The sequence below is a fragment of the Quercus lobata genome, chromosome 4 (assembly GCF_001633185.2).
Source record: "Quercus lobata isolate SW786 chromosome 4, ValleyOak3.0 Primary Assembly, whole genome shotgun sequence".
NCBI lineage: Eukaryota > Viridiplantae > Streptophyta > Magnoliopsida > Fagales > Fagaceae > Quercus > Quercus lobata.
In genome coordinates this window covers 40,973,126-40,984,949 of record NC_044907.1, presented here as the reverse complement: position 1 = coordinate 40,984,949, position 11,824 = coordinate 40,973,126, and the positions used below count along the sequence as shown (strand labels likewise).

At 32.8% G+C, this 11,824-nt stretch overlaps 1 protein-coding gene across 1 annotated transcript; it reads right to left on the bottom strand.

Annotated features, from left to right (window-relative positions):
- Positions 1 to 1,190: 1,190 nt before the first annotated feature.
- Positions 1,191 to 7,507, bottom strand: LOC115988167 (cytochrome P450 714C2-like). Its single transcript, XM_031111813.1, has 5 exons — positions 5,927 to 7,507; positions 5,592 to 5,818; positions 5,122 to 5,369; positions 4,555 to 4,909; positions 1,191 to 1,755 (listed from the first exon to the last, which is right to left on the bottom strand). The coding sequence occupies exons 1-5, from the start codon at positions 6,216 to 6,218 to the stop codon at positions 1,330 to 1,332; spliced, it is 1,548 nt and encodes a 515-aa protein (XP_030967673.1). The 5' UTR covers positions 6,219 to 7,507; the 3' UTR covers positions 1,191 to 1,329.
- Between the last annotated feature and the right edge of the window lie 4,317 nt (positions 7,508 to 11,824).

Sequence of the window (11,824 nt, the reverse complement as noted above, 5' to 3'; positions counted from 1 at the left end):
GAGAGATTTATTATTCTATATTTACGCAAGTTTGGTCGCCTTCTTGGAGTGGATCACTCCACCCTGGCTTTCTACTAGAATTTTTTATTTAGATTGTTACAATTTAATTCAAAATTTTATTTGAATTTTCCTATTGTTGTTACTATCATATATTATCATTCCAATTGTTCATTCCAATTTTACTATACACGTGTACAATTTAATTATTTTTAATTTTGCTATCATGTGCAGAAGCCAATAAGATGAAATTAATAACACATTAAACACTCATGCTTTGGGAATCGGTAGTACCAATCTAAATCCATTGGAGCTGCTTCGTGATAATACAACTATGAAGGATGTATAAAAACATGCACAAACTCATCTCTCTATAAAAAGAGATTGGAGAAAATTTCTTTTATCAGCCATAGAACTTCAGAGGTCTTTTTTTCACACAAATGCCCATCATGTTACAAAATGATCCATCGTAAAACTACAAAATGTGTACAACTCTGAGGATTTTTTTTTTTTTTTAATTTTAAATTTTTTAAGCTGCGAAAATTTCAATCACCAATAGAGATTGAAGATTCAAAAGCGTGAATGGATCTCTTGGATAAATATTGTCACCAAGGTTCATCTTTCTATGTAAAATATATATATTGCTAAGTTTTGTTAATGAAATTTTATAATTAATAATATGAATTTAGATTTAACTGAGCCTTTTAAATATGAATAAACTCATGATTAATAATATATCTATTCCTGTGCGATAGTACGGGACTATATACTAGTACATTATAAAAGACAAACAAATTAAATTATGTTAGGCTAAACAACAATTAATAATTTTATAATTAATGAAACAACAATATAACAAATTATAGTTTATAAAAGACAAACAAATTAATGAAACAACTAAACAATAATACATTTGGAAAAAATTCCTGAAGCCGTCACTAGAAAAAATTATGTTTCTTAAGGAGTATCATGAAAAAAATTCCTAGAGTCGTCACCGTTTGTCCGTATACCTAATTTTGGTTATAGCTAATAATGTGCAATGCAGTCTAAACAAAACACATGCCTAGTTATAGGGGCATATGTCTGTCATACGTGCATCAGGATTAGTAAATGGCATAAGATATCAATATAATTCAACCGGTGAAAAACGGAACCAAAACAAAAACTGCTGTTGCAATAAGAAATAGGTCTTGTCACAAGATACCATGTAGGGCCTAGTGCTTCTATATGTTCATTGATCTTGTAATAATCCAAGTTTAAGCACCAATTAACAAAACTTTCTGCAATACCAACTATAGTAGTAGTACTATATAATAGTAATTGGCTCATAGTTCACAGCTTCTTAATAAGGAGATTGACACCATCTTCAGGCTCTATAATCAACTTCAATGCCGGGGAGTGCCTGTATTTGGGTGACAAGGAAAAGGAGAAGTTGGACACAATCAAAGCAAGAAGAATTTTGAGCTCTGCCATGGCAAAGTTTTGCCCTAAACAGGTACGAGGACCGACCCCAAATGGCATGTACACGTAAGGGAGCTTGCATGCACCATTGACTCCATTGGCAAACCTTTCGGGTTTGAAGATGTTGGCATCAGGTCCCCAAAGATCAGGGTCTTGGTGTAAGGATACCATCAAGGTCCACACATTTACACCTTTAGGTACGTTTATGTCTCCAAATTTCATGTCTCGAAATGCCTCCCTGGACACTATTGGCACTGGAGGATAAAGGCGCAATGATTCGTGAATTATCATGGTCAACTGTCAAATCCATTAAACCAAGCAAAGATTGGTCAGTAGGTGACACAATGGTGGGTGGCTGATCATAACCCAAATCATTATATAGGTCTGGTCGGTAATGTTGTTTATAATAAAATTGTTTGTATTTTTTGAAAATACGTGTAATATTGTTTAAATACTAAAAACTGTTGTTTAAATAATGGTAACAAACGAGCTCTATAATTTTCTCTTACCTCAAAACCAATTGGTGATGAGAAAGACACGCTAAAATCTTTTATGATATTGAACATCATGTCACGTAGACCTGTTTTTAGAGTAGTTGTTGGGAGTTAAATTGTGATCTCCCAACATAACAAAATTAAAAAATTCAGTGAACATCTTTTTTCTTCAATGAATATTAAAAAAGTTGAGGCCTTTAATAAATTACCCATGATTTTCATTAGCTTCACCTAAACTTTATAAAAAGGAGGGGAAAATTTTATAATGACTTGGGTACCAACGGAAGTTTGCATGGGTGTCTAGTTAGGTTTTGGAGTAATTTTTTAATCCAATCGGACCATTATAAGTTAGAGAAATCTCCAACTCAACTTAACCCTGGTAACTTTAAAAATTCCCCAAGATAACCTCATTTCTTGGATTGGGTTGTGTTGGGCGGTGTTAGGTTTGGGTTATTTTGTCAAGCCCAGTAAAAAAATGGATTTGTTTTAGAAGGAAAAAAAAGAAAAAAAGAAAAAGGATTCATTCAACCATTTAAGTTCATTATTTAATAAGTACTTATAATTTACAAAATTGAGTCTAATTAATATTCCATTTTCATCAAATTTAAGTCTAAGAAAACCTAAACTACAAATTTAAACTAAATCCCAAACTATAAAATAAGCCAAACTAAAACTTTAAAATACATATATTTTTTAAGCTATTAATAGCTTGGGTTGGATTGGGTTACTTAACTTTAAAATTTTGTCAACCCAAATCCTACCCAAACCAAGTTTCAAAATTAATTTAGAACCCAACATAATCCACATTGATCCTCGAAAAACCAATCTGAGACATTGGATTGGATTGTGTGGGGTTGATAGTTTGAATGCACAAGTGCTGGATAGAATTTAGAATTCTCCATTTTAGTTATGTATCAAATGATTATGGTAATGAACATGGCAATCTAGGCAATAAATCTTATTGGCATCCTATGTCACCAATTGCACTTACATGCTAGATACCAATTTAACACACAAGTTTAAGTTGTTAGATTTGATAATATCTTTTGCTCTCAAATAAGGGACCCGAGTTTGAATTTTGTCTATATAAAAAATCAATTAATGTTTTGAAGTAATGATAAATGATGAATTATCATGGAGCATGCATGACAAAATATTATATAATACTTTTTTTTTTTGGTTACCTTTTAAATCTTAGAGTTTTTTGTATCTCTTATTTAGGCTGCGTTTGATTCGACTTCAAACGAATTCCGGAAATCAATTTCCGGAAAATGGAGCGTTTGGCTGTGACGGAAAACGTTATTTTCCGGAAATCGAATTCCTGTTGACCAAAATTTGAAGCCTTGACCACGGAAATGAATTTCAGTCTTGATTTTCACTTCAATTCATTTCCGTGGCTTGCAAAACGCAGAGAGAGGGAGAGAAAAAACAGGAAACACAACACGCGAGCGAGAGAGAAAGAACAGAAAAAAACAATCGAAGAACACAACAGCCCACGAGCGAAATCAAGTGCGGAATAGATCAAGCCAACGAACGAGATCGAAGCCAACGAGCGAGATCAAGTGCGAGAGCTCCGATCGATCCAGCCACCCAGAGCTCCGATCGCGATCTCCGCTTCGATCTTCGCGCGATCGCGATGCGTCGATCGTGATCGACGCATCGCGCTGCCAAACGCAATGCGTCGATCGCGATCGGCAGCGCCATGCGTCGATCGGAGAGATCGCGATCGCGCGAACGCGTCGATCGCGATCGCGATCGACGCATCGCGCCGCCGATCGCAATGCGTCGATCGGAGAGATCGCGATCGCGCGAACGCGTTGATCGCGATCGCGATCGACGCATCACGCCGTCGGCGCGATCGCGATCGCGATCGACGCATCACGCCGTCGGCGCGATCGCGATCGCGATCGACGCATCGCGCCGCCGATCGCGATGCACCGACCGCTCCGATCACGATCGCGCCGATCGCGATCTCTCCGATCGCGATCTCGCCTTCGTTTGTCCGGATTTGATGATTTTTTTCTGGGTTTTGTTTATGTTTTGATGAATAAATGATATTATATAATTGTTTGGTAACCAAGAAAATGTGAGAAAATGTGAAAATGTGTTTTCTATGCTATTTTCAAGAACACAACCAAACATCAGAAAATATTTTCCGAAACATTTTTTGAAATGCAACCAAACACATGAAAACATTTTCCTTTCCGGAAAATAGCATTTCCGGAAAATAGAATATTTTCCGGAAATACTTTTACACGAACCAAACACAGCCTTAAGCCATACAATTTTAAAACGTTTTGTTTAAACCTTAAAGTTTTAAAAATATATCATTTAAACCTTGTAGTTTCATATGGTTTTATATAAACCTTTTTGGATAAATTTATTTTAAATCTCGGTGTTTGAAATAAATTTCATTTAAACCAATTAGCAGTCATGTTTTAATGGTAAAAAAAAACAAAAAAACAAAAAACAAAGAGTGACATAATATTTAAATGAAACATTTTAAAATTTTAAGGTTAAAATGAAATATATGAAAAACTCTAAGATTTGAAAAGTAATTTACTCATTATTTTTTTTTCTTTCTGAAATATATAATACTCACCGTCTTCATCTTGCGAACCATGTCAGCATTAGGCATTTGATCAGCACAAATTTCGAGAACCTCAGAACGAACTCGTTGTTGCCACTCTGGATTTGAGGCCAACAACATCAAGGTCCATGTTGCAGATACTGCAGTTGTCTCATACCCTGCTAAGTATATGTTCTTGCAATTGTCAACAATGAATCTGTCAGTCTCATCTTGACCAAAATCACTATTGGTTGCACCTTCAATTATCATTTGCAGCAAATCATTCTGTGATGCTCCCTCCTTTCTTTCCTTCACTACCTTCATAATCAAAGCGCGGACCTCTTTTTGTAGCCTCCATGTTTCCCTATTGCTCTTAGTCGGAAGATATCTGAAAATTGTGACACGCAATCACTTTTTGTTCGATAATTTGTTTTTTTAGATACGATAGATAAGTGTAGTTTGAAACCTAAATTTGAAATTTTTTGTTCAAAGACAAGAAATTTTACTGGGATCCACTTTTGTCTAATTATTTGTAAGGTAATAATATAACAACAATAAAAATTCTTATGTTGGACCCAAAATAAAAAATAAAAATCAAACCTTAGTACAGGAATGCCACTTAATAAAACTTTTTTTGACATTTGCTCTTGAAGTTCTCTAAGCTTTAAAAATATCTCTTCCCCTTTGGAGTAATTGCTGCCAAAACAAGCTCTTGAGATCACATCTCCAGAAAAGCTTCTCATGTATTCATCAACGTGAACATCTGCAACTCCACCCTCACTCTCAATCAGATTAGTCCATGAGTTCACTAGTGTAATTGAGGACTCCACCATTAAGTTCATCATATCCTACAAATTGCGCCAGTATCCAATCACTAAAGGCATTTTTACTAATCAGAAAGCTGGGATTAGAAGGACTATTATTAAGACAACATGTATGAACAAAACTTATATCTTGACTGAACAAATGTCATAATTGCTGTCATAATTGATAGACAGTCTTATCCCCTTGTTATGTTTGGAAAGGTTGATTCTCATACTAAAAAGATGTGTAATTGATTTGAAGCATACCTTGACCTTTTCCATGTATAGTTCTGGAGCAAGGATTTTCCTTTGGTGAGCCCATGTTGCTCCATTTGAAGTCAGAATCCCATGGCCAAGTAGAGGACCTCGCTCTTTGTGTTGATAGGAAGGCTTTCCCAAGTCTAAGGAAGTGCATATGCTTATTTCCTTTACCACATCAGGATGGTTCATGTGCAATATTTGTATATTGCCAAGTGAGAACATGAACGTAGAACCTGTCAGAATTAGAATAACAAAAGCAGTTAAAAAATAAATAAATAACTTCAACCATGTGAGAATTTGAAGCTGAAAAATCGAAGTACTAAAAAGATTGATGTTCTTACCATATTCTTTGCTCCATAGCTCAAATAATGGAAATAGCGCAGAAGAGCAATTGTGGGTTATTGCTTGCTCTCCTGGTGGAGTCTTTGAGGAATTGGCCCTCATCTTTTTCATGTCATTAATGTTTCCGAGCAAAAACGAGGGTGGAGGGCCTCTGATCCCTTGCCTTCGCAGTTTTGATCGAAGCCTTTCTGGCTTCAATATTAGAGTATCACATATCTGTATTAACTTGCTAACAAAGCCCACCAACGCAATTGTGAACGAAACCTTGAGAAGAAGCAATGGCAAATCCATGGCCTTTACTCTTTGTGTCTATGTTTGTGTTAAAACCTAAAAGTAGTGGCTTGCCTTGCCCTTTTATTTATACAGAAAGGATTAGGATGGAACAAGCTTGTTAAAATATCTTAGATGGTGTTATGACCGTAGATGATGTGTTGGATAAATTGTTATTTGAATTAGTAGTATACTAGTATTGTTATTTGCTTGTATTCAATTGATTTTTATGTTTAATGAGAAACAAGCTTAATAAGAAGCAAGCAGAAAATTAATCAAAAACATTTATTTCCTCTCTCAAGTTCATGACATTAGTCATCTTGAATTGACTACCTTTTACCTTCAATAATGACTATGATGCATCAACATAGTTGAGTCAAAATATATGTGATTATGAACAATTGATCCTAATTGGTCTAATGACAATTTAACTTGAAATCAATGAAGTATCATGATCCAATTAATTTGGACTAAAATTAATAATAAGATTGCACATATTTAATTAATTAGATGGTCAAACAATAATTATCCATGAATAATTGGTGTAATTATCTTTTTAATTAGATTTATTAGATCATTATTTGGGGTTTATTAATTCTAAGGAGTTAATTGGGGGCTTATTAATGATAATTGTGCTGAAAAATACTTTCAAGAAATAACATTTGTTCACTATTTTATAAAGAGGACAAAGATTTGCTGCAAACATGTTCATAGGAGTTGCAACTTGCTACAAACAGTATTAGGTGTCAACTTATGAAGCCAACATGTGTCCTGGGTCATGTGCTTGTCACATGACCAGCCAAAGTCCCCAATTCCCTTAACCACATATAGCACTTAACTTAAACCCAAGTAAAACAAAACCTGTCCATTAATTTCTTCACCGGTCTCGTCTCTCACACCACCACTGTTCGAAGCCACTGTTGCCGCTCCTGTTGGAGACACCTCGATCACCTTAGCTTAATTGAGCCAAAACACTTCATTCTCTCTCATTTAGTCTTACTCTCTTTCAAAAATGAAAAAAAAAAGAAGAAGAAATATTTTCAATCTGATGAGGACGTGAGGTAAATGAGTAGATCTATTACAACTTCGACTCAATATGTATGCACAAGGCTTAGATCCAATCATTCAACAAAAAAAGAAAGAAGGAAAGACTAAGATCCGATTACTTAGTGGACCACATAAAAAATTACAAGGATCTCCCTACCAAAAGACGGCGGTGAATGGTGGTGGAGTGAGAGAGAGGGATCGGTAAAGAGAGAGAGAGATAGTTGGGTTATTACTTGGGTTGGCTGAGAGAGAGAGAGAGAGAGAGAGAGAGAGAGAGGAGTTGATGCCTGATAGTTAAGGTACCTATGGTTAAGGAAATTTAGGGACTTTGGCTAGTCATGTGACATGCATGTGACCCAGGACACATGTTATCTTTATAAGTTGACACCTAATACTATTTGTAGCAACTCCTACAAACATGTTTGCATCAAATCCCTGTCCTTTCATATATATCTTTCTTAGACCACTATGAATTTTTTAGTGAGGTTATTTTAGTTGGAAATGAGACATATGGAGCTTCACTTGAGCTCAAGAATGAGGTAATTCCAATTAGAAATAAGTGAGATATGATTTTTGAAGTTGGTTATATATACTAGCTGTTATGGGAAGCTTTGGAAAGAATCGGGATTTTCAACTTTTTGCTTGCTCTCTGCTCCTACCAATCACAAAATTAATGCACCAATGTCAACTATCAATTAAATGTCACTCCCCTCCAAAATCTTCTCTCCCCCACTATAATAAGCCCCCTCCTAACCTATTCCAAAAAACACCCAAAAAAAAAAAAAAACTCTTCTCCATCTTTTAGAGATCTAGTGAAGTAGCTCTAGTGTTTGTCATTTTCTTGTCTTACTGAGATTCAAGTTATGAGTGATCACAGTTATATCCCTCTTAGGACCTCTAGCTATTCATTCCCTCCTTAATCCTAAGGAGCTAAGGCAAGTGTTTGTCATCTAGATCTTACTGAGATTCGTGATTTGAGTAAACATGGTTCTACCCACCCTTAGGAACCACAAAAAGCCTTCTCCTCCTCCATGTAGATCTTGCATGCATGTTTACTTTCTTTCTCCTAATTTGTTTTTATTTATTTATTTTTAAAATTTTAATGTTAGTCTAGGATCAAAGTATGCTAGTTGGTTGTTAATTTACTTAAATATGCTTGAATGTTTTTGAGTGTTCTTCATACGTTCTTGGATGTTCTTCACATGTTCATGCACACACTAGTATTTTATCTTAAATTTATGTCTACCATATGAAAAACATATTACTTTCCTAATTTTCTCAAATGATAGATCTAGATATCACTAGTCACACACAAGCACAATGTTATTCAAATTGTGTGAACTTGACTAGATTAGATTGGATTGTTTGAGTGTGTGTAGTGTGGGCATGTGTTGCGTACCACATTAAGTGTTTATTAGGTGGATTTTAGGTTTATATTTGTTTTCGAGAAGCCTCGATTGCAAGTTGACTAATCCTTTAATGGTGTAAGTATGGATGTGATTAGCACTTTTCTCAAATCAATACAATGTCCCTCCCCCTTATATTGCAATGTCGTGTTGTAGCACCTCAAAACACTATCAAAAGCCATAAATGTTCCAAATCTTTTGAAAATTTCGAGAAAGGGTTCTTAAATTTCGAGAGAAAAGGTTCTTAAATTTTGGGATTAGTGTATTAGCTAATGAAAGTCTTTTGAAAATTAAGGTTTCTTTTAAGTCATTTATTCTTCCATTAAACCTTAATTCCAAATGAAAATTCCATTTCGATTTTAAATTTGGCTAAAATAATTAATTTTCAAAACTCCCTTTCCCCCTTTTTTTGAAATTAATTTCTAATTCATGGGATAAGTTGTCATCTGTTTCCTTATTTTCTCTCTCTCTCCTTTTAACACAATCTCCCAGTCTTGCACTCTAATATTAAATGCTCATAATTATTGCTTTTTAATGCATTTTTTGCATATGTCAAATGACTGAAACATCATTAAAAAAAATATAAAATAAAAACTTTCTATTTTTTCAATGTTTCTTAAAGTTCAAAAAATATAAAAGAAAAAGGATAAATAAAATAAAAATAAAGAAGAAAATGTTTGACAAAAATATACTTTTGGTCCTTGAAGTTTACCTATTGAGCGCTTTTGGTCCCTCAAATTTGAAATTAGCACTAATGGTCTTTTAAGTTTAAAAAATAAGTATAATTGGTCCCTTAAGTTTCGAATGATATTTTCCATTATTAAATGAGGTAATTAGTGGTATGATAGCTTGATTTTTATATTAGTAACGTCATAAATATATATATATATATATATACACATTTTCTTTATATGTATTATTTATTCCATATTTGTATTTAGTGTCAAATGGCATAACTTTAAGACATTAACTTTACAACTATACCATTGTGTATCCTTAACGTGATGGTCATTCTATAAGTATAAGTGATTGTGGGGTGTAGAGGGCAAATGCTGAGTTTCAAGTCTCAGGAAACTTTATACACATATACACTTAGATTAATGCATTTTTTGCATATGTCAAACAACTCAAACATCATTAAAAAAAAATTTAAAATAAAAACTTTCTATTTTATCAATGTTTCTTAAAGTTCAAAAAATATAAAAGAAAAAGGATAAATAAAATAAAAATAAAGAAGAAAATGTTTGACAAAAATATACTTTTGGTCCCTGAAGTTTACTTATTGAACACTATTGGTCCCTCAAATTTGAAATGAGCGCTAATGGTCTTTTAAGTTTCGAAAATAAGCACAATTGGTCCCTTAAATTTCAAATGATATTTTCTATTATTACACATTGACTAGGTTCTAAGAATTTGCACATAAAAGAAAATTTTCTTAACTAGAGTGTTAGTAAATGATGTAATTAGTGGTACAGTAGCTTGATTTCTATATTAGTAACGTAATTATATATATATATATATATATATATATATTTATACATTTTCTTTATATGTATTATTTATTCCATATTTGTATTTTGTGTCAAATGGCATAACTTTAAGACATTAACTTTACAACTGCACGTCCTTGACGTGATGGTCATTCTTTGAGTATAAATGCTTGTAGAGTGTGTTTTATATATATATATAACTCAACAACTTTCGAATTCGAAATTTAAACTATACTTTGGAAGGACAAAAAAAAAATCAATAGGGGAATAAATTCAAATTGCTATAATGAGTTGGGTCATTAATGCCAAATGATTTTCTCTTGAATAAATTTAAACTTATCCATTTCTTTTAGAAGGAATTTAAACTTATCTTAATAGGGGTGTAATTGTTGTACCAACCAAATTACTATTTCAGTCACTCAGTGCTTTAATTACTTGAATTTTGTTTTTGTTGGATTGGCATTGAATTAATTAATTTTGTTTTCTTTTACAATCCAAAGAAATAATGCTTACAATAATTCCCAAGTATTGTGGGTCAAATATTCTTGTAATTTTGTATTTGATATTTGAATAAAATTTCTTTCATAATTTCAGGTCTATTTTTATAAGGAAATAATCCAAAGTCCAAAATAGCCCCCTAAAAAAGAAAAAGGAAAAAAAGAGAAAGATCGACCCAAAGCTTGACTTGAGAGTTAGTCCGAGACCCAATAGACCCGCCCACTAAACCAAAATTTTGGGTAGATTAAAAATAGGCGGATTTGGGTTTTATCAGGTTGAGTTGCAGGTCATACTTGAAACTGACCTAACCCATGAACAGTCCTACTTTTTATATGGATTTTATGCTTAGAATGGTCATAAAGTTTTTTTTATCCAATTTTTGCATGTGAGTTTAACTGTAGACTCTACTTTTAGACTCTCCTTAAATGTAAATAAATGACTATTCTTTGAGGTTTTTATAAATGCACATATGAAAAAGAGAAGTCTAGGTATTTTCTAACAGAATATAGACATTTTAAAATATTTATATCCAAATTATGGACAAAATAGCATTCTCCTTATTTGAGATTTGTATAAATGATATTGTCCCCTTGAAATTTGTTCAAATGAGTAAGAATCTGTCTTTCTTAAAAAAAATTATGTTAGGGAAGTAACATCCTGAGATAGCATAAACTTATCTATTGCATTTATAGAAATCTTAAAAGGGTAGAATATTATTTTCATAAATCATAAGAGATGTTATTGTATGTTATTGTAATTGACAAAAAAAAAAAAAAAAAGGAAAAAAAGAAAGAAAGAAAAGAAAGAGTAAGGTTTAAGAAGGGAAAAAGTAAAACTTAGGGTACGTTTGGTATACTGAATCGAGATTACGACAGGAATTGTAATCTTTATTACTAGTAATAAAGTGTATTATAATGTAATAACTAAACATATTCATTAGTTTGGTTGTGAGTTATAATATTAGAATGAAACTTAACATTTATTTTAGGAAATATCTTACTCATACAATTATATTTCCTTAAAAAATTTTATTTTTAAATTTAAGAGTGATGTGTGTTATTTTTTATGATTTTTTACTTTTATAATTGTTAGATGTATATGGAAAGTTTGTTTATTTGGAAATATATTAAGTTTTGAAATTATTGCACTTACTAAGGAATAGCTAATACAATCTTTTAAAGAGGAA

What these genes read in the sequence shown, in the direction of transcription:
- LOC115988167 (XM_031111813.1), bottom strand. Translation starts at nt 6,218, where the DNA reads ATGGATTTGCCATTGCTTCTTCTCAAGGTTTCGTTCACAATTGCGTTG. An exon ending in TATACATGGAAAAGGTCAAG is followed by an intron (nt 5,370 to 5,591) that starts GTATGCTTCAAA and finishes CGCAATTTGTAG; the next exon opens with GATATGATGAACTTAATGGT. An exon ending in AGTGGCATTCCTGTACTAAG is followed by an intron (nt 4,910 to 5,121) that starts GTTTGATTTTTA and finishes CACAATTTTCAG; the next exon opens with ATATCTTCCGACTAAGAGCA.